The sequence below is a fragment of the Coturnix japonica genome, chromosome 11 (genome assembly GCF_054131305.1).
Source record: "Coturnix japonica strain WE chromosome 11, WE-NBRP24, whole genome shotgun sequence".
NCBI classification, from domain to species: Eukaryota; Metazoa; Chordata; class Aves; order Galliformes; family Phasianidae; genus Coturnix; species Coturnix japonica.
In genome coordinates, this window is record NC_140673.1 from 12,346,290 (window position 1) to 12,374,099 (window position 27,810).

The 27,810-nt window shown below is 34.9% G+C and overlaps 1 protein-coding gene across 7 annotated transcripts in view; it reads right to left on the reverse strand.

The window, feature by feature from the left end:
- Positions 1–1,699: 1,699 nt before the first annotated feature.
- AGL (amylo-alpha-1,6-glucosidase and 4-alpha-glucanotransferase) overlaps positions 1,700–27,810 on the reverse strand; it is a 29,028-nt gene continuing 2,917 nt past the window's right edge. For 3 of the 7 annotated variants that reach the window (XM_085511215.1, XM_015870106.3, XM_085511214.1), the window contains exons 3-34: positions 27,058–27,268; positions 26,030–26,196; positions 25,292–25,495; positions 21,860–22,041; positions 21,498–21,609; positions 20,920–21,040; positions 20,670–20,772; positions 20,481–20,578; positions 19,793–19,932; positions 19,198–19,385; positions 17,627–17,750; positions 16,900–17,063; positions 16,245–16,346; positions 15,795–15,947; positions 15,568–15,718; positions 14,753–14,877; positions 14,546–14,658; positions 14,286–14,420; positions 13,894–14,024; positions 13,520–13,656; positions 12,689–12,822; positions 11,442–11,617; positions 9,553–9,655; positions 8,139–8,364; positions 7,648–7,759; positions 7,125–7,260; positions 6,640–6,752; positions 5,888–6,099; positions 5,173–5,270; positions 4,582–4,669; positions 4,361–4,494; positions 1,700–3,308 (exon numbers count right to left, since the gene is read on the reverse strand). In XM_085511215.1, the coding sequence (XP_085367341.1) occupies positions 3,191–3,308; positions 4,361–4,494; positions 4,582–4,669; positions 5,173–5,270; positions 5,888–6,099; positions 6,640–6,752; positions 7,125–7,260; positions 7,648–7,759; positions 8,139–8,364; positions 9,553–9,655; positions 11,442–11,617; positions 12,689–12,822; positions 13,520–13,656; positions 13,894–14,024; positions 14,286–14,420; positions 14,546–14,658; positions 14,753–14,877; positions 15,568–15,718; positions 15,795–15,947; positions 16,245–16,346; positions 16,900–17,063; positions 17,627–17,750; positions 19,198–19,385; positions 19,793–19,932; positions 20,481–20,578; positions 20,670–20,772; positions 20,920–21,040; positions 21,498–21,609; positions 21,860–22,041; positions 25,292–25,495; positions 26,030–26,196; positions 27,058–27,268 (4,511 nt within the window). In that variant the 3' untranslated portion in view covers positions 1,700–3,190. Of the gene's footprint in view, positions 3,309–4,360; positions 4,495–4,581; positions 4,670–5,172; positions 5,271–5,887; positions 6,100–6,639; positions 6,753–7,124; positions 7,261–7,647; positions 7,760–8,138; positions 8,365–9,552; positions 9,656–11,441; positions 11,618–12,688; positions 12,823–13,519; positions 13,657–13,893; positions 14,025–14,217; positions 14,421–14,545; positions 14,659–14,752; positions 14,878–15,567; positions 15,719–15,794; positions 15,948–16,244; positions 16,347–16,899; positions 17,064–17,626; positions 17,751–18,097; positions 18,222–19,197; positions 19,386–19,792; positions 19,933–20,480; positions 20,579–20,669; positions 20,773–20,919; positions 21,041–21,497; positions 21,610–21,859; positions 22,042–25,291; positions 25,496–26,029; positions 26,197–27,057; positions 27,269–27,810 lie in introns of those variants that run through there. The other 4 variants (XM_085511213.1, XM_015870105.3, XM_015870104.3 and 1 more) reach the window with 2 other exon arrangements.

The following is a 27,810-nucleotide window of genomic DNA, read 5'->3' on the forward strand; positions in this document are numbered from 1 at the left end:
GTGTCCAAAGCCAAAATCATACCAAAGTCAACCCGCAATAACTCACAAGCTGAATGCCATAAAACAAAAAAACATGCACAACAAAATACTCAGGTTGGAATTACCACAGTTATTATGAAAGATCTTCAGGATAGAATTATTTTCAGGTTTCATATTAAGTATGTTTGTATATAAACAAAACATCTAAGGAGACACATGAATGTAAGCAATTACAGAATAATTTGATGAACTACAGGGCAGACAAATTGAATTTGTAATGTATGTCTAGCTTTATAACCTAGCATTTCCCACTCTTTAGGAGATGAGCAGATTCCTGGACTTCATAACAAAACAAATCAGCAATTCCCTGATCTTTTTAAACCAAAACCACCTTGTTAGCTCTAATCAATACTTTAAAACATCAGATCAAAGATGTACACCTTGCCTCTTCCCCTACTTGGAAATGTAGTACTGAAATATTTTCTAAGCATCTCAAAATTATGATGATCTTGACCTGGTGGAGTAGGAACAGAAACATCAGCCATTAAAATACAGACAAGCACACAGGGCTTCACAGATGCATGGAGATTTTCTCAGAAGAAAGAGCTGGAGAAATGAATTGCACAAGACTTAGCAATGGCATGTAGCTAACTGGCACCACCTGCTGCTATCAAGCAGGAAATGTTACCTTTCCAGCTATAATAAAAGTATATGTAATTCTTAGTATATACATCATCCCCAGTTTTCTGCTGAGAGATTTACTTCCAGCCAGCCCACAGTTCTAGCCTCCAGGTTAGTATATTTTCAAGAAAGATGCTTTCTAAAATGTCACCCACAGCATTAAAGACAACCATCAATCTCTAAAATTTACGTATCAAATTCTTTAAACATGGTATTTATTCCAATATGTTTTTATAACAATACTATAAAGCATTTTGACAACACTGTTAAGCTCTGACCCTCTACTCCTGCTAGAACAGTATAATCTCATTATTTCCATACACTTCAGAGTATTAAGGTAGGAGCCACGTATCTTCCTAAGCCCCCATTTGGCACCAATTTTTCACTGGGTTATTAAAGCAGATGTCCCCCCTCCATAACATAGGCCATACGCAGGGCTCTTACAGACATCTCCTCTACAGAAAATAAATAGCTTTATCAAAACATCAAACCTACATTGTGCTTCTAAAAGAATAGACTTGTATTTTCTTCATGGGAAGCAATACTATGCAGTCTTTTACCTATAGTGCTATATTGAGTGCAAATGAATCATGCTATTCAGAAAGGTATGATTGTATAAAAATGCATTTCTTTTTAAAATTAGCCTATACATACCAGCAGTCCAGAAGGTTTTATTTAAGCTAGAATATGTCGTGTATTCTATGTGGGTTTTGTAAGTGCTGGCCTCACAGACCATCTCCAAAGTTGCTGGGTGCCAACCACACCAGCTGAAACATTAGATCAAGATACACTCCTGAAACTCTGCTTTTAGTCATGGCTCTGCCTACAGTCTGTGGTGAAATTGTTTGCTTCTTGGTGTAAGAGGCATACAAAACATTTCTCACTCTGTTTCTAACATTTCAGTAAAGGTTTTGATTAAGTGACAGCTATCATGCATTATGCCAATAAAACAAAAGTCTCCTGTAACACATATTGCAGCAGCTCAACGCCTGAGATGTAATATACACCATCTTAAATCATAATTTCAAGCAATGAACACTTTAACAAGGGAGTTCATAAGTTTATTAACCTTTCAAATAAACAGTGCAAGGATAGCCAGCTCTTACAGTTCATTTGTCTTCAGTCTATTTACTTGCACTTAAATCCATCTGGAACATCTCTCTGTTGAAGGCAGAACACTTGCACTCTACTTCAGACAGAGTAATAAAACTAAAAACACAGATAAAATATTGTCCTATAATAGTTTGTTTTAATTACATCCTATGTATATTTTATTTTCAGAATGTTTTTCAACAACAGAAAATACATCATTTTGCTCTTTCCCTTTGTGATGCTAGAAGCAGCGTCACCTTCTGCCTGTTTTTGTTGCTCATGACCATAGAGAAGGGAATTACAGCTGGACTTCTGCCAGACACCCCTCAGACTGGGAGCAATGAACAGAAGTCAGTAAGGGTGTCAAAAGACTTAATAACATATGTGTTTCGCATTGTGTCCACTGCATTCTATTCCCAAAGAACTACACATACAGATAGCTTGCTTATTCTTACTGGTGAAATTTAAAGAGGTCTAGAAACCTCATTTTCTCCAGGGTTAGGTTAATATCTTTTCATACTGAACTTAACTCCACCTGCTTCAGAGCCAAGATTTTACTAACAATGAAGGACTGAAGTGACCATGTATCTTCAGTAATAGAAAAAATGTCTCCACCTCTGACATACAGGCAGTGCATTTTATGCACGTGCATGTTTCTTATATTCTTATAGCGAAAAACAGATTTAAAATTAAGAAATGTTTGCTGCTTGGCCCACAGCATGTAAATAAATTTATCAGTGGATTAGCACAGGGTATCATCTCATCACTGCTCAAGAGTTAACTCAAGAGTAGTTTAAGATTTTAAAAATCTTATATTTAACTGCAAAAGTTCATGTGTACACTTCTGTCTGTAGTTGCTTGATGGAGTGTTCAACTGAATACATACAAAAAACCTACCCCAGTGCAGTTGAACAAAGTAGTCTGCCTTTATTAATGTATGGTGCTGTAGCTCAGTGCATACCAAATTCAGAAAGGTTAGTCTACTCCCCTTTAAGCGTGCGTTTGCAAACATTTGTTTACTCTTAAAGAGACAAAGAAAAAAACAAAAGCAAAAAAGAGCTCTTCCTCATACGTTCAGCTCAGTAAAGAACCACTCCAGTTCGCTACATATAAGATTTTGATTTGACAAGTCTAAAAATCATAGCTACCTAACATACGTTTGTGCATATTCTTAAAATTGCTCCTTACTAGAACTTTCTGCATCAAATGTGCATGGCAGTTTTACTTTATTGTCATGGCCTTATTTTCTAAAGAGAAACAAGCCCCACACAATTTGTCAGCATAGGAGCCAGTGACTTTCAGCGTTTTTGCTAGTCAGGATGCAGTTTAAGTGATAGTGCAAGCAGGACATTTCTGTTGCTATATAAGCAAAAAGTTCATTTATGCCCAGTGGTGAGAAGACCACAGAAGTTTCATGGAAATCAATCAAAACAAACTTCTATAAGTCATAAAGAATTTCAAGGATAACACCAATCGACCAGGCCTGAGTTTCACAGCTAAAAGGACAATACTGCCCATTTTCATTGGTCAGTTCTGGAAGCCCTTTCCAAGATGATCTGATAAAAGAAAAACAAACAAACAAAAAGTATCGTTGTTAGATTACACAATGAAATGAACATTTCATTATAAAACTTTTAAGACCAGTATTTCAGCAGGAAACTTAAACAGTGCTTGTATTCCTACAGTATGTTATTTAATAACAAAGTTCTAACTCAATTATTTCTGCTGCAGAAATGTACGGGTTTATGTGAGAACGCTTCTCTATCAAAGTAGATTCTCTGACACAATAATACCTGAAGTTATGCTACTGGAAGGATGCTCCTGTTTTCCATTCAGTAGCTTGAAGTACCTAAGTTATCTTTGAGATAACTAAATAACTGGATTATCTAACCTGTTTCAAACAACACTTGAAAGTGGATTATGGTGCTAAAAAGTGATGAAGGTTGGAAGATAGTATGAAACCGTAAACTTTCTCCCCTCAAAGAATTACGTACAAAACCCCTTTCCCTTTTAACTAGACAAACCCTTCATCATAGACTACCGAACCCAGCTGATTTACTCTTAGAGGTACAAATGAATGCATATTTGAAGCACAGCAGAACAGATTGTATGGAAGTGTTATCACGGGGAAGACTTTTGTTTGTTTTTGTCTCAAATTCTTAAGAATTAACAATATAATAGGAAAAGCAATTTATTTATTTTAAGGAGGAGGCTTCAAAATGCAAAGGAACATTTTTGGGCCATACAGTGAATTCCTCTGTCTTCTTGGAACACCAGCATTAAGATTCTGAAATGGACAGACTAATTTGTTGATTTATAACACATTAAATCTTCCCTAAAATTTATTTTCTCTACTCTTCACATGAGTAAATATTAATAATTCTAAGTATCTATGAACAGCGCTAGATCTGAGCTGTACTTGAAACATGACTTGAAATCTGCAATAGCATTCATAGAGGCAAACTTTGTTAGTAGAAAACAGATGCTATTTATGATCTAGTCTTTTATGTAGTAAAAATATGTACTATATTATTGTACATGCAATCAGATAGTAGATACCACCAGTCCCTGAATATTTTGAATGTTAGATTGTTAGATGGTATTTTACCTTTCAAGGTGAACATAGTGGCGAGAAAGGACATTCTTTATCATAACTACAGTTTTCGCATATATCTCTGGACCAATCAACTTTGAGAAGTACAATTTGGCACGAAGAAAATATCCAATCGGCCACAGCCATTCCTAAGCAAAGATAGGAGTAATTATTATAGCTGTCAGTTTCCAAAAAAATGTCAGCACTTATTTAGAAATTCAAGAAACAACTCTTACAGGTCCTTGGTGGTAATTAAAACCTCTGGCTACGTTATAGTTGTCATTGTCAAGAGCATTATCATATACTCCACAGTACACCATATCACTGCAAGAAAAAAAAACAAAACACAAGCAAAGCATTAACAGAAATTGTGTATAAAATGCACAGCAGAAATGAGCCCAGAATTTATCATGGGATTTACATCTGACAGGGGTTAAGTCAGGGAGGTCCCAAAGTTCTCCATTTTATATCCCAATTCTGCATGAACTAGTGGGAGAATTGTTAACATTTTCAGATGACTCGATTTCCCTCTTATGTTTTTATTAGAACTGTAATGTTATGCATTGTATGATACTGAATTTGCATTTTGATGCCTACTTCTGTGATAACAAGTTTGAATTGCTTGCCACATGGCATCCAAAAACACCTAGAAATTGTCTACATAAATAAAATCAATTGTTTGGAGTTTTAGAACAGTAGGATACTCATTCCTGGAATATTTATCGTAGCCTTATTTCCCAACTATATACGGGAAACTTTAACAAAATATTAACCCCTCCCAGATCATAATTTCTACTGTGAGTTATTCTTTTGCCTCCTATACTTACTCTGGATCTAAAGTTTTCATGCCCAATGGACCAAGTAGTTTTTCCTCTGCTATTTTCAGAGCTTTCCAAGCTCTCTCAGGTGAGAACAATTCAGGAGCCTAATAAAACAAGAGATTTACTCACTGAACTTTGCATATCTACACATTTAAGACCACACATATGAATGTACAAGAGGCTTTTGTCATCTTCTATAACTGAATGAAAATACAATTACAATTCCAGAATCTAGAAACAGAGTAAGCAAGAGAAAAGCTTTAAGTTACTTTGGGTTTTATTATTATTATTTTTAATAACACTTGAAAAACATTTTCATACAAATAATCCACACATTTCAGCTTCTCTGCGAGGATTCATTAGCAGTGGGTAGGACTCAAAGATCTTTAGAGGTTCCTTCCAACCCCTGCAATTCTTGAGTCTTTGAGTCTCCTCCCATCCATTTAACCTAAAACAGATAATCTCAACACTCCAAAAATACCAGACACTAATTTTTCCCAGTGATAACTTTGCAGAGCAGTTTCATATAGGTAAGTTCTGACAAAGTTATCGTTTTTATCAGATATTCTAACATGGGTCAATATTAAAAGCACAGACAAGAAAAAACACTTTCAAAATGTATTCTAAGCAATATTTTTCCTGGCATAATGCCATGCAGCTGAGACTTATAACACAAATTTAGTTCAATAATAAAATAATTTTAAGTGCAAATGCTTCTTACCACAACCATTGCTATTGTAAAATTTGGCCTGAGTTGGTAATCACACCATGGACTTGAAGCACCATAGCTGTCTTTATAAATCCCACGTTTGTGAACTAAATTTGGATGTTTTTCATTAGGATCTGCAGGGTTCTCAGAGACAAAGAAGAGTCTTTCAAAGTGTCCTTGAATTTTTCTGTTCCATTCATCATACGTGATGGTCTCCTCCCTTCCTGCAAAATATTACACACAGATTTTCTTCAAACCACCAAGAGATGTGTGCTTATGGCTAGTTCTGCTTACTACTGTTTTACCTATTACACTCCTGACACAAGCAAGGCTGTAGAAGCACTGCAAAAAATCTTAAGCTGAATTACGTTGCAGATCAACTCTGCCATCTGCACAATTTCTTATGATACAAACCTTTCTCACTTTTTTTAACTAGCCAAAAATGAACAGTGTGAGTTACTACGAAATATTAAATAAATATTTAACTAAGTCTAAAGTTGATGTTCAACATTTCTGTAGTAGTTTATATACATACTCTAAATACCTAGGAGACTACAAAGAGAATGCCTTGATCTGATAACTGACTCCTAGTAATTTTAGTAATGGAAGAGTTTACTTATATAAGATACTTTCCTCAAGTTAATTTTTTCTCCTATACTTTTGTGAATAGTTTTGATAGTCATTCCTGATGCAATATATCCACCAGCTCATCTGACTTATTTTCACACTCCCATAATAGATTCATGACACGTGTTCGATCTTACCGTTTCTTTTTATGGTGACACCATGGAACGGATATTCATTTTTCCTAGATAAATCCAGCAACCAGCGAACAGCTGACTTGCACAAGCCAACAATTTCCACTGCAGAGCCATCTCTAAAAATAATATTTTACAAGTACAGAATTACTTTAAGAAGGCTATTTAATATGCAGATTCTTTTCAGTTACTTTTAGAACTTTAAGTACCTTATTTAAATAGTGTATTTTTTCCCATAGGTTATTGCACAATATGCCTGCATGTTTTTAGTTAAGATTTTGCTTCAAAACTGCATACCACACGTTTGAAGAACTGACACATGCATCCCCATCATCTTCTATAGACATTTTCTAGTACATTATGATACATGATCATATTTTACTCTTTGAAGTTAAAAGTTTACTCTTTAAAAGGACTGAAGTCCATGCTAGAAGATGAGTATTTCTCCTGCTTAAAAAAAATAAAAAAGCAAAAAAGGATGGATTTTAGACCTTGGAGTAGCAGGAATTCCTTTGTTGCGGGCTCTGTCACTCTCTCCCATTTTATCCATCCAAGTGCCACAATTGAAGCGGTTCCCTCCAAAGACAAAGCCAGTTTCCTGGTCAACACCTGCTACTATATTAAAACCTGCCAAGCAAAAATATCATGTGTGAAATCTATATGCTAAAAAATACAAAGACCTAAGTGTCTGCCTCAGCCCAACAATCCTATTTAAACAAAAACCCTGCACAAAAGAGAGATCTGCGCTGGGTTTTCATAGGCAGTGGCACTTTTTGTGTGAACTTCTAAGATAACTTCTTCCACAGCAATTGCTGAAAGCAAACAAGCACTTTCTAAACATTAAATGAATTTACAGTAACATAGTACCATTAAGCAAAACCATTAATTTTTCAAAAGTAAACTCAATAGCTTGATGAAAAATAATCAAATGCAATATTCATAGTTTAAATTGCAAAGCAAATGTGTATATATATACACATATATTTATACACACACACACACAATTATTTTTACCTTCGTCTCTCATGTTTTGATCTATCTGTGGACCAGCATTTCTTTCTCTGAAATTTATGCCTTCCATGTGTCGTTGCATCACTTCCTGTATTACTTCATAGAGCGGCTGATCCTAGATTGGTTGGTATTGAGAAAGGCAAGATCGACAGACCTAGTAAAAAGGTTCTATATAATGTGCAGATAGTAGGAATTCTTAGCCTGTATGATACTTAAAAGAGCAAAATCTAGATTTTCATCACATCTCTGTCAATGTGATGCATTTCAAATAATTTTCAGTATTGTACAACTAAGTTCTTTTCAAAACTAAAAGTAAATAAAAATTCAGAAGCTGATGGATATTTTTTCCATACTCCCACCCCATGTCTGTCTAAGCAAGTAATGCAAACATAGTGGAAGGTATCCAAAACATAATCCTTGTAGATAGAAAAGTTATACTCTTTCATAAAAATTATAGCTGTGTTAAAGACTTTAAAATCAGAAGTCATCTTTACCACAGTGCCTGCAGGCTGAGGAGGAGAATCATCTCTTGGGTACATCCTAGAAACAGGACACCTGAGAATGTCTAATCCATTTGGAACAATCTTACAGTAGTCTTGGATACACTGAAGCCACCACCACACAGCATCACGACAGTTGTATCTGGCATGAGTTCCCTGGCCAAGCAGGTTGGGAATGAGACCATGTCTTAAAGTCCCACCAAATGCTAGAATTATGTTTCTATAAAGAAGAGAACAGTCTTAAGTTACTTCCAGGCAATTAGTGGACCAAAGATTAATTACAAAGCACAGAAGTTTACCTTAATAGCACAGTTAAGGAGAAAAACAGTATCTTAAAGACATATTTGTAGCTTCCAACAACAGTATTTTGGAATGACTTCATTTAGTATGTACCGCTTTAACAATAAATCATATTACTTTAGAAACTTCCCAATAGAAATACTTTTTTTAATGAAACTGCTAATATGGTAAATGTGATTTCCATAGGTTTCAGTGTTGACCCCATTTGATGTCACAGAAAAGGCTTTAAATGACATTCATTGTTTATGATTATGCTTATATCCATTCAGATGGAGTTGAGAAAGAAGGGAGAGCAGGACCATGTGGGAATTTCCTATTAAAATACAAAAAGGAGCCAGAAAATGAGGTTTTGAGAAGTTTTTATGCTTTCCATAAAACATGAGCTCCAACTGGCTTTAAAATCCAAGATGAACATACTAGAAGACTGCAGATGTAACTGCAGAAGTGTAGTATTAGTTGGTCAAGTATACAGAAGCATAAATAAATGTTAATTTAAACCAACCAACTTCTATATTCATATCCTGTGGAGCGCTGCACCCAAATTAAAAAAAAATAATGCAAGGTTAATGAAAATTGTCAGCAAGTCTGGCTTATATCTGACTCATTTACCAGGTTAGACATTTGCATACACAGCTATCAGATAATAACAGCCCACTGTCAGCTGATTTCCAGTACTAGACAAGTGCTAGCAGTTACCAAAAAGAAAAATCATGACGGACAGGAAATGGTATCTTTCTGATCAAAATAGAAATCCCTTGCTATTTCAAATTTTTAAATAAGTTACTGCTCAGCAACAATACTTGAAATAATCACACTAATGACAAGCAGTATTGTTATGGGTTAAAATTGTCTTATCTATATTGAGTATCTGCTGGAATATCAGCACTGAGAAAGCAAAAGAAAGCAATGCATTTTTCATTTCATTTACAAAGAACTCACAAATCCACCTGGGGCCACTGAAGTTTTATACACTACATCAACTGTTTTTAACGGCTTCCATGTTCTGTAAGGTTTTGAGAGAATTTTTTTTTCCTAAACACCTGCAAAACTATTTTGGTCAACAGAAAGTACTAAGATTCCTTAGTCTTACCTTACTTTGCTCTCTTACCTTGCTTCTATATAACGTCCTGTAAGTAGCATTAGGCCTCTAAGTGCAATAAAGGTATCCCTTCCCCAAGAACGGAAGATTCCAGAAGAGAAGTGAGGCAAACCTATTAAGAAACACTAATGTTAATCTCAGAGATGGGGCAAAAATCTCCAAGCAGACAGGTATATAGAAAACAAACAGAAGTAAAAATACATCCATGTGCAAGTGTAGATTTTTCCTATAATTGTCCAAAGAAGAGTTTTTGTTGTATTCTACAACTTTAAAATCATTCAGTAGACTGTCCCAGATTAATAAGTCACATTCAGTTGCTAGTTTTTGTTTACACACTACATAATGTAACCAAATGCTGTCTTTTAATTAAAAGAACACCACCACAAAAAAAAAAAAAAAAAAAAAGAAAAAAAAAGCCTTAACCAGAAAGGGAACAATAAGCCAGAACAGTGACATGTTATCTAATGCTTTGTTGGCAAGTATTTATGTTCAAAAGCCATGTCACTTTAGTAGCATAAAAGGAATGGCTAAAGAGCTATGAATCTCTTCAGTCTAATAATATTCTCAGTCGCTATAAAAGGAATCCTGCTTCTCTTTTGGAGCGGTTTCTAAAACAACATTTTAAAGAAGACATTATGACATAACTTTATGCTTTCAAAGCAAATTTCCTCTTCTTAATTTCAACAGTGAAGTACATTTTTTGTCTTTTCTTCTATTTGTTAACTTTCCCAAGCTAACAACAGCAACAACAAAAAAAGCATTACGGTAAAAGTTCAAAACAATAGTCTGCTGTGCGTGCTTGCTTGAACAAAACTCTGTGTCCTGTCACTAAACCATCCACCTTATTTGCAAAAGTTCCAATACAGCCTCTGCACCTCTGTAATTTTACAGAATATGGCAACAGCAACTTGAGAACAAACCATTCATGAGTTAATAGTATCACAGGCTCAAATATGTGATGAGAATATTTAAGACCAGCCCATTTGTATAATTAATCTCTGTGATTAAATTAAGCGAGCAGTGTTTGTCTGTGCTTCCAGGCAACACTAAAACAGCCAAACGGAATGTTACTAGAAACCAGAAGCTAAAAGCAGTACAATTCTACAGAAAAGACATACAGCAGAAAGAGCAGGAAAGGAAATCCAGCCAGACAGGGGCCATGGAACCTGCAGATGCTAGAAGTTTCTGTGGTTTTAAAAAAAAAAAACAAAAACAAAAAAACAAAAGCAGCTAAGCATAGTAAATAATGCTTCTGACATAGGAAAGTGCCCACTTCCAAGACATGCTGGCAGAACATTTGGAGGAACAAAGTGCATCTGCTTGACAGCTTTTATGGCCTTTCCTAAACAACTATTGTTGGCCCTTTTGGACACAGCTCCAGACCAGAGATTCTTTTGGTCCATTAATAGCCCTCACGTCACTTCTGAAAACTTGCAAGCAGTAAATCCATACTTGCAATTCATTACACAACTCACTTGTTAAATTAACATTTTAAAACAAACTTGAACCTATTATGGGAAGCACTATTATCCCAAGTAAGTCTCTTGGAAAGAAAGAACACATACTTGCAGATCTCTGTAAATGGAAAATCTGAGTAAGTTAAAAATGCTTAAATATAATTTTGAGAAGCTTTTCTTCCCCCCCCCCCCCAAGAGCAAAAATAAAATTGTTACCCCCAAAAGTACTGCTAGACTAAACTCCATTATTTTTAAACAGAGAAACCTTTACCTTAAAGGCAAGTTTAAAACACAGAGGAAGAGTAAAGACAAAACCAACATTTTAAAAACAGTTTCTGGCATTTAGATCTCAAATGTAGTGAAAGCAGTTCCAGTAGTTTTGAAAGAAATATAACTGTTCCACAAGAACTAATTCTTCCTGTTGTAAATATCCTCACTTACCAGCTGCTAAAGTAACACAGCACTGCTCTTTTTCATTTGTAATCTCATTCAGCCTATAGGGAACATCATGTAAGGAAGGAGACAGATCTGGCAGACATGCATATTTTCCTATCCCACACATCTGGATTGAACCCAACGAAAGGTGTTTAACAAATGTTGATCCATTCTGCACAAAGCTGTAACATAATATAATCAAATTAAGAAATACATTCATACAAAGATGTCAGTACCCTTTTAAATTTGCAGAGATGTAAAACATGTTATGCACAATCTAATAAAGTCACAGAATGAGTTAATTTATTATGCATTAACTTTGCGCATAAGATTTAATTTGTAAATCACTTTTTTTCTCTAAAATAACTGCCCAAAGTTAGCCTTACATAGTTAATTTATTAATGCCAGTGGGAGTGTTTACATGTTGAATACTTCCAGGGAAAGGGATAGCAAAGTAAAACTGGTTTAATTTATTTGATGACTACAGATGGATGTCTGACTGCAAAACAGGAGAAACCCAAACGATAAATTATCATCTTATCCTATAAACAAAATTTCGTAAAACCCAGTCAGCAATTTTAAAGACCTCTGCATTTGTATATATATTTATATACACACATACAGATAATACACATATATATTCTTACATGATAGAATCGTTTACTCATTTAGCATATTGGCTAATATAATGCAGCCTGCATTCCTGACTTTTTTCATAAAATATACTCTGCTTTCCACATGGTATCAAAGCCATATCAAATCCAACATCTTTATTTTATATGAAATTATTTGTTGAAAATAACTTGTTGAAGTACTCATAACTAGAATAGAGCTAAATCAATTTTCCTTCCCTGTCCAGGAAAGGGCATTGATAATCAATTTCCAGAACTAAAGACAGAAGAAACATTAGACAAAGCATCAGAAGAAGAGCAATCTCTTTCTCCCAGAAAGTATTGCAGCTTCATTAAAGCTGCAGCAAGAAAGTCTCTGCAATGCTTCAGAAAAACGCTTGTTATAATATTTATCTTCCAGCAGTACAATGCCTGCAATAGTTATAAATCCAAATCCAGGATAGAATTAGCAATCAAACGTTCCAAATTACTGCAGTTAGAAGATTGATTTGATTTTCACCACCAATATTACCATCTTCCATTGGACAGCACAAGTACAAAAACAAATACACAAAAATCATTTTCCAACAGTTTAAACATAAAAGTTGCAATATCTCTATATTAATGACACGCCAAGCATACCTAGACATCTGATGCCATCCCACATCCAGAAGAGTTGTGTATGCACCCACTAAAATGGCATCAAAGTAACATGGAATAAGGTAACGTGGAATTTTCTTTAAATACACAAACATGGCCTTCAACCATTTACCAACCTATTAAAATATAACACTATATTAGAAGATGATGACACTGGAGTTCAAAAACAGTGCTTTTAGGATCCATTTGGTTAAAACATTTATTAGATTTTGAACAGATATGAGAATGTTACAGCATTTGTTGTTATATTAATTACCCGAGTTACCAAAATCAAGTCTTCTGAAATGAATAAAGCAATTCCCTTGTAGGAAAGTAAAGGTGTTTTATGATGTGGGTATGCAGATAACTCAGTGCTTGATGGGGCAAATCTTACTATAACTGCATCATGTGTGCCACAGTAGCATTTACAGTCCTATCTGAAAGAACTCGCTTACAAAGAAAAGAAACTCCCCATGCCCCGCATATATTTTCCACATCTCTTTTCTAACGTATTCTTAAATAAGTTCAATGAGAGGTAAGAAAACCATATTACTGTCTTAGTCTCACAAAAGAAACTGCCTAGACAAGAAATATTTTATAGAAAGACTGAACCTGAAGGCCAGGTTGGATGGGGCCCTGGGCAGCCTGATCTAGTATTAAATATGGAGGATGGCAGCCCTGCCTGTGGCAGGGGGGTTGGAGTTCAATGATCCCCTGAGGGTCCCTTCCAACCCAAGCCATTCTAAGATTCTATGAACTTAGTAACAGCAATAATGAAAAACAAAGCAAGCAGTCATTTGAAACCCCAAAGTCATGAAACATATTTTTACTCACTTCTGCACAGGCTCCTGCACGTGAAATCAGACGATTACTGACATAATCAATCATCCAGTCTCCAGATCTTAAATTATCACAGAAAGGATGTCCCAAATCATTCTTTGGTCTAATGTCTGCCATCACTGACATTAACCCTGAAAAGATAAATCAAACACAGTATTACAGAACACGTAAATATCAAAAACAGAAGAAAAGCTACAGAGTAACAAACATTAACTGGCTTTAACTGCAGTACTGCTCTTGATCTGCAGAGGGAGTTAGGATATAACTAGATGACTAGTGATCTAGAGGGACAAACTCTATTTTATCCCTTTTCCTGACAGAAAAAAAAAAAAAAAAAAAAAAAAAAAATAGAATTCTGAAGCTATTACCTTGGAGACCTGCATACTTCAGGGATGACCAGTTTGGTATATTGTAACATCCTCCACCATCTTCCTGTTCTTCTGACTCGCACCTATACAGCACTTGATTTAAGTCAGCCAAAGTTAGTTTAGATGCAATTCTGAAAAAACAAAGCACAAAACACAATATACTCTACGTTAGGAAGTCTACTTTAAGTCACAATTACACCAAACATCAATAAAAGAGCCTGGAAACCTCTTAAGTATCAATTCTATTCAGTATTATACATTGGAAAAGAATATCTCAGTTTTATAACAGTCCAAAAATCCAACCACAGAAACAGCAACAAATCCTTTCCTTAAATATACAGATATTTTTGCTCTTACTTTAGTTCTCATTTAGAAACCCAAAGAATACTTACGAAGAAAATAATGTTTTTAATATAGGGGCTGAATGATCATCAGGAAGACTCCCAGATTTAAAATGAGGACTGAACTGAATCAGATGATTGCGAAGTACACCAACAGCCTCTTGTGCCTTTGGATCAAGACTAACTCTGAAATATGAAGGTATAATTTATAGAATGAAGTACTTATGATAACCTTTCCCAAGTCTCAAAAACAAAGAATCCTAATACTCTATTTAAACTAGTACAGCCGTTTGGCAATTATTATAACGTACCTGAATACTATTACACTTCCTGGTGTTAAATTTTCAAATTCTATTTCTTGAACAAATTCATTTGGCCCTTTTATGGCAGTTCCAGCTTGCTTTATAATTTTACTGTCTTTAATCTTAGAAAAGAAAACATATTTGCAACTGAAATTCAATGTATTTTTTCTAATAACAAGATATTAAATCAGAACACAGGTTAATAAGGATAATTACCTGGATATGCTCTCTGAGTTCCACTGTGAAATTAGGCAATCCATTTATAAAATGTTCATCTTTTTTGTAAGGACTAACATTTCTCTCAATAGTTCTAGCCTCAAATACTACTTCTTCAATTTTTCCTAAGGAAAGCAAAATCATGTTGCAGCTGTTAATATGGATTAAATAAGAGGTAATACTTTTGAGCACATTAACTAAAAAACAATAACTAAAAAACTAAATTAGTAGAATGCAAGTCCCTACTGTACAACTAAAGAATAACTAACAAAACACATGGAAGTGCTATAAAATAACCCATAAATCATTTATTACAATTCATCACCTCTCTTGTTATAAAATTGTTTTTTTTTCATTTTATAATAAATCAAACAGTGAAATCAATTATCAAATGGTGAACTAGATCTTCTTTTCCTCATTAAAGCATTAGACTGGTTTCCAAACTACAGAAACGGATGGTGTATTTTCAAAGAGTAACAACTTACATTAATATTTACAAACAGTAACTTCTTTCCCGCATCTTGTACAACTGATCACGTTCTGCTTGTCTTACCATTTCACAGACACACATACATGGTGAACTTACAGCAGAATGTTGTATGAAAACATGAAAACCTTTGAAAATCCAAAGCAAGTTTGTTTGATGCACGCACATTAGTCCTTACAAAACGAGTGTTATATACTGAAAATTGTCACATTTAGTTTGTGTGTTCAAAGTTTAAGAAAAAAAAAAAAAGAAAAATATTTTGAATGAATGCACACATGCATACATACATATGTATGTACATATACCATTTGCAAAAAAATCTCATTACCTGGGATGAACATTTCAGGTACTTCTTTACTGTAGAAGGAAGTCTTTGGATCCCTGAAAGCAGTTCTACTTACAGCCACAACAGACTGGTGCGTGTTAGGGCAGTGTCTTGTCACTGCCACTATATCTTCATCAACTTGATCCACATACACCTAGAAGACATATACCATTACAAAGAGGCTAGTCCAAAATATACAGAGAAATCAAATTGTCAGCCCCATGTCTTGCCTGATTGAAGCCTTTAGTTCCCAGCTCCTGATGCAGTCTGTTCATGGCTAGCCTTCCAGCTAGAATTCCTGTCTGGAAATTAACTTCACCAGAATTCAGGAGTGCTTGTGGATTCCAGGTTGAATAAAATCTCTCTTCAGATACTACAGAAATCTGTAGGGAAATTAACTTTTTGCAAATATCAACTAAGCTTAAAAAAAAACCCAACAAATAGCGATTCCAATTACGTAATCAATTCAGGTTTCATATGAAATTAGACAACCCTAAATAATGCTAGCTAGTTAACTGTCTGGAATTTAAAGCTAAAACAAAAGCACACCAAAAACAAACAAATGAATCCATGAAAAACAAAAGCTCACAAAAACACACCAAAAAACCCCACTGTTAAACCACTTAGAACCAAATGTATACTTTTAGAGGTAATTTAGAAGTTAAGCTGTAAACACAGACCTGGTGTGGTACCAGTTCATCATAACCTTTGGTGCTTCCTGTAGCACAACACGCCATGGAAACAATCATTGCACTTGGAAGTGCATCATATGCAGATCGGTGCTAGGATGAAAAAGAAAATAAAATCACATACAAAACAAGTAAGATACATAATTCATCCCTCCTGACTCAGCAAATAGAAGACAAACTCAGTTTAGTAGAGGAACTAATTACTTACCACATGCTTATAATTTTCCCAATCACAGTAGATTTATGGATGACTTATTACAAACACACTAAGAAAAGCAATGTAAGAGCAATCCTCAAATATAAGCACTTCCCTTCACACCATTCTCTCTCATCCTCTCCTGTGTAGGAGAACAGATGAACCATCATACAGAACCAATCATAGCAGCTGGAATAAAAGAACCAAAACAGCAAACTAAGTAGCTTTACATATCTTTTTTTCTTAGAAAACAAAATCTTGGAAGCCAGTAGGACTTCTGTTTTTCACATCAAGTTTATACCTCCAGTAAATCAATTTTCTAAATATTGCTCAGAAGGGAAAGGAAAAAAAAAAAAAAAAGCACACAGACTGCATCAAGCCCTCCCATCATTCAGAAACATCAATTTAGAAAAGAATAAACAAACTTGGGATTCCAATTTATGTACTTACCTGAATTGGACACTCGTTGTCATGTGTAATATCCATGAACAGTGCATGTGCTATTGCTGGCACCAAAGGTCGCAAACGTGGCTGAACAAAAGAGCCAACGGGTTCACCTCCAAAACGATAGACTAACCTCCCCTCTTCATGGCTATTATAAGCTGTCATGGCCTCTACAGAACAAAATAGGTAAGTGTTTACATAGGAGTAGCTACCACATAGTACAGTGTGTACAGAGATGCTAATGTAGAATTTTACATTTGTTATTTTGGTGTCTTCAAATACCACCTTAAAACTTTTTTCTCCAATATTCTCCAGTATGGATGTACAAACTTGAAACATTCTGTTTACTATAATACAGTAAGGTAGAAAAAGGATAAAAGGGAGAAGAAAAATAAAAGCATATATTTGTAACGGTTTCCCCAGAGGACTAAAGAAACTCATGCAACAAAAATCAGACACAATGCAGCACTTGCATAGCAGAGCTGTGCTACACTTTCTTTTCTCCCTCACTGTAACATAAGTGAAATAGTTGACATCCAGTAAATGAATGCAGGGTGTCTTCTCTCAATTTACAGCTAGTACTGTAATCTTCTTTGTTGAGAATCAAAAAGTTGCAATACTGTACGTCCAGTAATTACATTACAATGCAATCCAGAAGGAATCTTTTCTTTGAAAAAAATCCCATCCTCTATTATCTCCAGTTGGAAAGACAGCACATGCACAGCAAGCCTACCTCTTATTAAGGAGGTAATGCCCAGACTATTCACAAAGATATTGTCCAGCTCCTCATCTCCTGTGAACAGTTCAGCCACTACAAACAAATCAGCTCGCAACTTTCTAGCTGTGTCCAGCATGTACTGCAAAAAGCACAGCCAAAAAAGCCACAGAAAGGGGAAAGGTAGACAGAAAAGAGGACAATTTCAAAGCTAGGCAGGGATTGAAACAGGAAAATGCCATGCAGGAAGGATAAATAGAAAGCCAAAATTAAGTAATTTAAATAACAGATGAGGATAACACAAACATAAGCAAAAATTAAGATTTAAGATTCAACATAGGAGAAATTAAGTACAACATGAAGAAGGGAATCGCATAAGCAAAGAACATAAGTAAGGGGAAAAAAAAAAAGCATACCAATGTTAGTTTCACATTAAGACCTCCAAACCATACATGACAATCCTACACAACTTTCAACTACTTATTGTACCTCTAATCAGGCTGGTAATTCCCAGGCGGTTGACAAAAACATTGTCAATGTACTCACTGCCCGTGAAGAGTTCAGCTACCACATAAAGATTAGGTCTGACTGATCTGGCTGTGGCTAGCATCTCCTATAGATCATAATACATTTTTAATCGAAGTCATCCATTGTCAGCTACGTATCGGCAATCATCAGTGCGAATGTTAACCAAATATAAATGCATTCTTAATACATGTGATTCAGGAAAACAGTCCTAATAGGTAACATTCATAAAGTTACATTTTTATTTTATAGAAATTCTAAATTACCTAAATAATTCTAGAAAATATCCTGAAGATTTTAAGCTAATTACAACTCTGTTTTAAATAAAAATTTGGCTCAAATCTAACAACTAAAGGTTGGATAGAAACGATCTATCAAGCCTTTAAAGTTACTATTCCAAAAAATAGTAACAGGTGTGCTAATGGTGGAAGTGTTGAAACATCTGCATTTCAGAATCACAACTTCTGTGCAGACACATCAGCTAGTCTGAGTTCTTCACAGATGTAGGTGAGCTCTGTACCCAAGCTAAGACACCACACAGCAAACTCAAACTTGTGCAAAACTACTATACTAGTTAAGTACAGTTTCTGGATGTAGTCAGCTCCGTAGAGAACAAGCACTAAATATAAGCAACAAGCCTGACTAAATTTTAGCTGATGCCAACTTTTAAATTATGGAATGTAGAAACCTTCTTGTTTAATTCAGCAACAGTAAAACATACATGGCAAATAAACACTAATAATTTTTACCAAGTCTTAGAAATAACTGAGACTAGAACTGACACACTAGATACTAGCACTGATTGCATTTCAGTCCACAGCTGCATATGCAGAATGTTTCCCATACCCGTCAGTGCCTTTACTATTTCAGCTGAAATGCAGAATGAAAACATACAATAGCTACGCTACTTTGCTAACTGTTCATCTAAACATTGCCAGTCAAGAAACATTATCTACACTGAGTAAGCTTCACTCATACAAACCCTGCGGATTTTGTATAAGCAGTGGAGAAAATATTTCACAGTCAGAAGCTGCTTTATCATCAATGCACTTAGTTTCACGTACCTCAGCTACATGAATAGGCGTTGAGTGACAGTTGTCAAGACGAACACCATGGAAATTTCTGGCAGTGATTTCAGTGTATTTTTTCATGTGTGCCCAGAGGTATGGGCAGTCTTCAGGTTTGTTACCATACCGCAGTTTCACACTGTCTCCCCAGCAAATAAGCTCTCTTCTCAAGTAAACATTTGAACCTGGAACAGTGTATACAGAATAAACCACAATTTATGTCAGAAGCTTAACTGTGGCACAGTCTTATCTAAAAAAAAAAGACTTATCTCCCATATAAAACAGGTATTTGATGTGGCAGTATCAAGATATTTTTTCAACATTCATTTGCAATAAGTGATATCCGAGCACAATAAAATGGAATTTTCAGTAATCAGAGGGCAACAGGACAAATACAATTGTATTTACTATTAACTATTGAATTGACACTATATACAGAGTATCTGCCTGACATTTGGCTTTTTCCAACTTTATAGGGATATTTGTGGAAAAATGTAGACCCAACAAAATGGACTACAAATTCAGTCTATTTATTCTGCCTTGGCTAAACTATTAAAAGGTTAACAGGACTATTCAAATTTATTTTACAAACCTGGTTCTGCAAAGTTTCTAAGAGGATCATCACCCATAACCCACCCATTATGGGCCATGAAATAACAAGCTTTATCTGGCTGATGCATCATACTTTGTTCTTCCTCCAGAGTCAGGTCTTTGAATGGATAAGTAAAATACCTATGGAATGGACAGGCAAATTAAAAAAAAAACAAAAACATATGCATAAAATGAAAACCACTGTCTTCAAAATTAAAATATCTGCTATGCACTAACTTGAAGACAAAAAATACAAATAGCTGTTGTTAGAAAAGTCGCTATCATTTATTGTTTTTTTTTTATCATGTTTTGAAAGATGGAGGCAGCCACGATCTTGGTGTGAAGTGGTAGCGAAAGTTTAAAGTCACAGCCCTTCAGATGTATTAGTGGCACCAAGCATATCAGACTTAAACCTTTCACGTTTTTCTAGTTCTACTCCTTTTCCACCTACAAAAGCAATAAGCGCTATGTCAGGTTTTAGTGAGCTCTGAGCACATTTAATGCCCTCCAACATCCTATTTGTTTTTTAAATTTTTTTTTTTTTAATATAGTCAGTTCATTGCCATGATGTGTCTAAAGGAGAGAAATATATATATATAATTTTACTTACAAACGTTTGCTTTTAATGAACTTCACATTCACATTCCCTGAATAGATTCTAATAGTTTTTAGCAACAAAAAAATAATACCTGGTAACTAAAGGATATTTTCTACTAACAGGACCTAGTTTAGGACCATGGCCAGCCAGACGTTCATATACCACAGTTCCTGCAAGACAGTTGACAGCCTAGAAATAATTAAGTTATGCATTATTAGAAAGCCTGAATTTATTTGCAATGCAAAACAGTTCAGTATTAAAAACACAGAAACTATAAAACCTGCTCTTGATGATGATGAATCTGTCTGTATTGCTCAGCATTCAGTTCCTCAATTCTCTTGCGAAACCAGTTACAACATTCTTCTATTGCACCTGGTCCGTTGCTTAGCAGGAAGAAAGAGCAGAGAACAATTAGAAAAATTGTTAAAACATGTAACTGAAGTGAAGCAAGATTTTTGTCTCTTTTTTTTTTTTCTTTTTTAAATTTAGCTTTACAAGTCAATTTTAACTTGTGGTTAACAATACAATACCTGTGTGGTATGAATGTTGCCAATGCTATATTCATATCTACAGTACAACCTAATCTTCTGTAATCAGGGTCTTGAACTATTTGAAGATGTTGATTTGGATCAGACTTAGTGCCTATTTTGCCTGAGGACAAAACAAAAATAGTATTGATAAAATAGAAATTACATTTAAAAGACATACAACTCATACAGTTCAAACACAAGCAATGCATGGGTAGACGGAAAGCTTTGAAGGAGTAAAAAGGAAAAGAACATGTAAGAATATGTAAGGTATAACAGAGTTAGCTACTCAAAAATATTCGTGCTCAGATACAATATTGGATTCTAGTGCAAACAGCAATTTATTTATATTTCTCCTTCTTTTCTACCTAAAATACATCCAGGCTATTGAGCAGAGTCTTCCAAGACTTTACCAGGACTCAAAAGATCCTCATACGCTTAGATCAGCATGGTAGATTTCTCACATAACATAAACTGTGAATATTTGTTTCTCCAGCTAGGGCCTTTTAGAGCTTCCCTATAACGTTTCTTAAATTATAAATAAAGGATCAGCCTGCTCCGGCAACACACTCTTCTTTTACCTTTAGTTAGAAGGGTTCTAAATTGCTGCACAGCTTTATTAACATCCACTTGGAAAAATTCCCATAGTTTAATTTTTGGATATATATCTTCCCAAATGATTTTACGGATACACTGCAAAAATTAAAAAAAAATACGTCAGTTGAGGCTGATATTTAATTTAACCAAAGAAAAGCTAAATGTTCATATGAATCAATCAGAAGGAAAAATGCAGGAATAAGGAGCTGTTTTGTCAAATATACCTGCAAAGTACATCTGCTGTGAGTTTCCACAACAGAACTGTGGATTGGTAATTCATATTGGCAAAGGATTATTCAGCTGTTTACAGTGTTAATTAGCTTACACTTAATACTCATTTACTTACATTCAGGTGATGATCATTTTCAATCAAGGGAGGGACTCCTTTATCAATACACCTTCCATCAGCCACCATACAGCTCAGGTGCCACAGAGCTCTATCTAAAACCCAGGCTGGCTTCAGGTGAGGAGAATTTACAAGGTTGTAACCACATTCTGGATGCATCCTGAGCCACTCACTGTTAGCAGCTTATTCAAAAACAGGGAGGAAGGAAAAAAGTACACAAGCTGAATACTTAGTTATTCTATGCAAAAATCTTAAGAACAGAAAGCTAAGGTAATACAGTATGGTTAAGTAGCTCACATTAAAATTTCCCATGCTAATAGAAAATAGCATCTTATGCAGATCTGTGCATCACTGATAGCTATTTGTTCCATTCAGCAAGAACCACAATTTATTACATAGGACTTTCATGAGTAAATACAAGGAATTCTAAAGAGGCAGTACAGTCTAAATCTACTAAGTTCCTGTTAGGGGGATGGGAAAAAAAAAGAAAAAAACAAGAAAGTAAACAGGCCTTCTGCTAATTCTGGTAAGGCATAGAACTACATTTTCTGTTAAGAAGAAATGCCATCTGGTTGTGCCAAAGAAGGTTTTGATGGAATATCAGGAAGCATTTATTTACAGAAAAATATTTAGGTACTGGAAGTGTCTGCACAGGGAACTGATAGAGTTGCCATCCCTGGAGAAATTTAAGAGATGTGTGGATGTGTCTATTAGGGAAATGGCTTAGCAGCAGACTTGGTAGTCAGGTGATGATTGGACTTGATATCCTTATGGATCTTGTCCAGCATAAATGGCTCTATGATTTATAACCAAAAAAATAAAAAATAAAAATCTGCTTCTGGAGAAAAAATTGCACAAAGCAAAGCTTGTGATTACATTTGTTACAGATAGAGACAATACTCACAAGTATAAAAATATTTCAATAGGAAGACAGAGAATTACAGAAAACAAGTTCTAAAAGTCAATACATTTTTATGCAAGGAAGATTACCCTATTTCATGATCTTCTTCAAAAGACTGATTTATTGTTATATCAACTAAACAGAAGTAAGACCTAGTAGTGATGCTTTCTGCTTAGGACTTGTTTTTCCCTTTATAAAGCCAGACAAAGGTGGCATTTGATGGCACTGGCCAAGGGCTTGGAAGTAAGATTTACTGAAGTGTTAAACTGCATTTAGACAATAGTAGCCTCTTCTGAAAGAGCATATTTCAGCTTAGAAAAAAAAAGGAATTAACCCTTTTCTATCTCTGGATAAATTAAAAAAAAAAAAAAAAAAAAAAGGAAATGCAGATGAACACAGTATTCTTCAGGCAGAGTTTGTGAGTTTATTTATGATATTCTGCCTAATGTGCCAATGTGCATTCATCTACATTACACATACAGTCAGGCCATAGATGCTGCCTTCAATAGAAACTAACAGAGACATTAACATAAAAAACTGACTCCCACCATTCTCTATTAAAGAAGCATTCTATACCTCTTTGCAGTGGAAATAAACCCACACATTTAAGCTTAACCACTTCATAATGAAACTGAGTTGCCTGACTGTACAGTAGGAACAGTAGGGAAGCACTGACGTTTTATACAGCAGTCTCAGCTAGAAAGTAGAAACTGCCACAGGTACTGACTGCTGTAAGCTGACAGCTCATGAGTTGCATTACCAGCATGAGAGGATTTGTTGTGAGACGCTCTGTGCTTTAGGCATTTAATGCAGACATACTGTGGAATTAGTAACTAACGCGTAGTATTCATAATCCACTCAAAATAACTGGCTATACATTTTATGTCATTTACATCCAAATAAATCTGAAACATTTTACAGTTAAATCATCAAAAAATGATAAAGTTAAATTTCCTTCTGATCAAGTTGTACATGCATAGAACACCCTAAGTAGTTATTTTTGCATTACAGAAGCACCTGAAATATCTACTTCCACCTGCATATGCAAAACTACAGCTTTAGCAGTCAATGATCATTTAGCATAAGCATAAATGCGTACAAATCTGGCATTTAACTAAGTTTGTAGTCAGTTGGGAATCATAAGGTTCTGATATTTAACAACCAAAAGGGCAAAAAACATTCAACTCTTATTGTGAGTTCAAAAGCTTGAAGCCAAACACAGTTTGATTAATAGCTTAAGACAGAACCTTGGTCATTTGAAGACACTTAAACATCCACACACCACGGTATAATTTTAAAAAATAGCTCACTCATCCATCCCATCAATGAAAAATAATTTGGGTTCTTCTTGAAAACTGACAAAGTCCTTCAGCTACTGTAACCAAGTAGCAATGTGACTGCTTTCTCAAGTATGTATTGAAGTCCAGTAGTTAGTTTTGACAAATATTTCTGTACACAAAAACGTTTTCCTTGGTAGGACATAAATGCACAGCATCTCAAGCATGTTTCAATAGAAACTCAAGCATGTGTGGGACAAACTAAACTCCTCATTAGTTGTTAAAGTGAAAGAAACAATTTTTTTCTGATGGGAATGTCAAAACCAAATTCCCTTCAGACACAGGGTTAATAACCACACAGAGTAACATTTCAACAAACAGACAGGGCAAACAACAAGACCCATTTTACACCGCAGACTGATTGGCTAAGAATGTTTGGCAACAGTCAACACCGAAGAACTAAAGCAAATAAAAGCCTGTAATTCATAGGAATCTGTGATTCAGGGTTTGTGTTTTTTTTAAAACAGAGGACAGGGATAGAAAAGTTAACTGAAATTTGTTGTTCTCTGCCACTAGAATACTAATTAGTGAAGTCTTCAAGCTAAGAGTGCAAGACGAAAACTGCAATTGAAACATAATAAAAACTCTCATAACCCAAATAACTAAACTTGCAAGTAACAAAATACTGTGACTAACTTTTCATAGTTTGAATACAATCTCACTGTCCCTCTCTGCAGGGCAGACAATGTTAGCTATGAAGAGCAATTGGATGCAAGACCTTCAGTGCACCAGCACATTTACGCTTAAACAACAAAACTGCCTACTTCACCACCAACACACCCACAGCTGTAACATTGCCTCCACTGCTTAATCCTAGTCCCTGTCTCTATTCTGATTGTTATTCATGTATAAGACACAATTAGAGCAGTAAATGAAAAAAAAAAAGGCAGCAATAATAATTCTGTAGTCAAGAAAGTAGTCTGGTTAAGTTTATGTTAAATTCATTACGTAGGCTGAAAGCTGCACAATGCAGATCACAAAAATAAGCATGATATGAAAAATACAGACATGCACAGTTCATTAATGCCACCTAAGAAAGGCTCTGTTCAGCTCAAGCACTAATACAAAATACTTCTACATCTGTTATGGAGATACAGCTATTGTAATTTCAATGATTTTTTGAGGGGGAAAAGTCAAAGGAAATAATGAAATAAAATTATAGGACCAACTTGGTTATTCACACAGAAATCATACCAGTATGATTGTACACTACATCTGTGATGCAAAGCATATTCCATTCATTTTTCATCTTTTCCACAAGAGCTCCTATATCATTCCAAGTGCATTTTTTGTTATGGCTTGAAAAATCAGGATTTACTTCTAACTGATCAGCCAGTGAATAACACGATCTAGACATTCCAAGCTTCTGCAATGGTGTAAAATGAATCATGTTGTAACCTATGAAATAAGAAATCACTGATTTAATAAGAAAATCAAATTTCAGTAAAAGAAGTTAACTGAGAGAAGCATAAGTTACAGTTATAACATATGCATAAGCCTAGAATTTGAAAGATCCAGTACAAATTAAACTGAAGATTCAGATTTAAAATTCTAAGCAGTATTTTTTTTTTTTTAAAAAAAAAAATCTTTTAATTTCTACAAACTTATCTATCTGAAATCAACAGAATACAAAAGAAGTAGATTCCTGTATTAGGAAATCCTGAATTTTTGCACTAATGAAAATACTTCAATCTAATTACTTAAATTTACCGGCTTAATTTGTTAATTAAAATTGAATCCAGGGGAAAAAAAAGAAAAAAACAAACCAAACAAACAAACAAAAAAACCATCTATAAACTAAAGGACAAATGAACTCTCAGTGTAACTTTGTTTTCTGGTCACAAGATTAAAAAAAAAAAATTATTAAAATAATTTTTTTTAAAAAAAAAAAAGGTATCCTTTGGAATCCTTTGATACCTATATTGGCATTACCTGTTTCTTTTGCAACTTTAAGCCTACTTTCCCATTCATGGAATGGTCCCAGACATTTAGCGAGGAATGTCTGGAGCGTAACACAATCCAAAGGTAATACATGGTTATCGGCTCCAACACGTAGAATAGGATCCACAACTATGTAACCTCCACCACTTTTCTCGTTTCTAGGAGAAATAATTTCCATTGGAATAATGAAAACACATTGCACTAGTCAGTTTCAGAAACAAAATGCAACAAGCACAACTATTTCAAATACACAGTAATTCTGGAGTAGCTGGGGAGAAAGGACTGCAGGTAGCCTAAGCAGAAACACAGGTGATAAACATCTCTCCAAAGCAACATCTCTCTAATGGGCTTAGAACAGCTGCTAACAAGGATGCCATTAGCAAACAGTTTAAACGCTATGCAAGTAAGACACCTTTGTCACCTTGGCAGACAGAATACTGGTTAAGCATACAGATGGAAACAAAGAAAAGACGACTGCTTATCTTTTATACAAAGACATTCATTTGGAGCACTACCCTGGGAAAGAGATCTCAGCTAAATGCCCTTTTGAACCTGAGGGAATTTAACGACCAACTACCTTACAGAAGCTGAAAGTAGTAGGGCATTAAAGACACTCACACTCCCCTGTTGAAACAAAGAAGTAAGTAACGTGAAATAAAGAATAACAGAACCTTTACTCTAGAAGGACAGAGAACAACCTCCTATTAAATGAAATAAGTACAAACTAATCACTTATGTATACAATTTGATGACTGAAACCTCGTAAAGCTGTTCTGCTTTTCCAACATTCACAGAATATTGATCACCATTGCAAATTCATTATATATATACATATTCAAATCAGAAAGTCTTCAACAACCTTAACAGCTGTTGTTGAGCAGATTCAGATAGACTTCATTGTTGCATTTAAAAAATGCATAGAAAAAATAATGATTTTATTCTTAAAAGCAATTTCTTCAGGTCGAAACAAACCAAAGGAGGAGACTGCATTGTGGCTGTAAGCATTGTGCTTCACTTACCCAAGACTAAAATAGTACTGATATGATCCAGAAATTTGGAGATCTAACTTGCAATATTTGTCAGAGTCATCCTCTTTGCCCGTGGGATTGTGCCACGATAACGTTCTGAACTTGTGGCGATCAAATACTTCTCCAGAAGCGGGATAATTTGTACACACAGTAACATTTTTGCCTTGAAGAGTTGGGCCCAATCGAAACTGCAATTCAAACCCTCAAGAGAAAAAAACAAAACAAAACAAATCTCATCAGGCAGACTAGACATTTCTGCTCTTTAATAGCAAACTGTAAATTGGTTTTATGTTAATAAGAAAATGCACTGACATATCTGCTGAGACATTTTGCAGAATGGTATATTTCTGCAGCATCTTTTTCTCCTGCTTTCTAAACCTTTTTATTCATTCAAGTCTTTCTCATTACCTACTGAGCGCTTTTCATCTCCTACTCATTTTCTTCTGCTTTGCATCATAAAAAGTGTAGGAAATAAAACGTAACAGAAGATCACAGTCATCAGACTACATACAATTTTAGGCAATTTGCAGTACTGTGGAAAAAAGGTAAAATCTAAAAGGTAAAATCTAAAAGGTAAAATGAAAGTTTCCCAAGTCTATATATTAAGCTGATCCATAAAAATATCTGCAAAAAAGGAACAAATTTGAAACCATAGTACTTTAAATTCCTTCTTTTTCTAGTGAGAATTCATTGAAGTCTAAATTCCTTATGCTTTATCTGCAAGGTGATTTATATCTCTGTGTA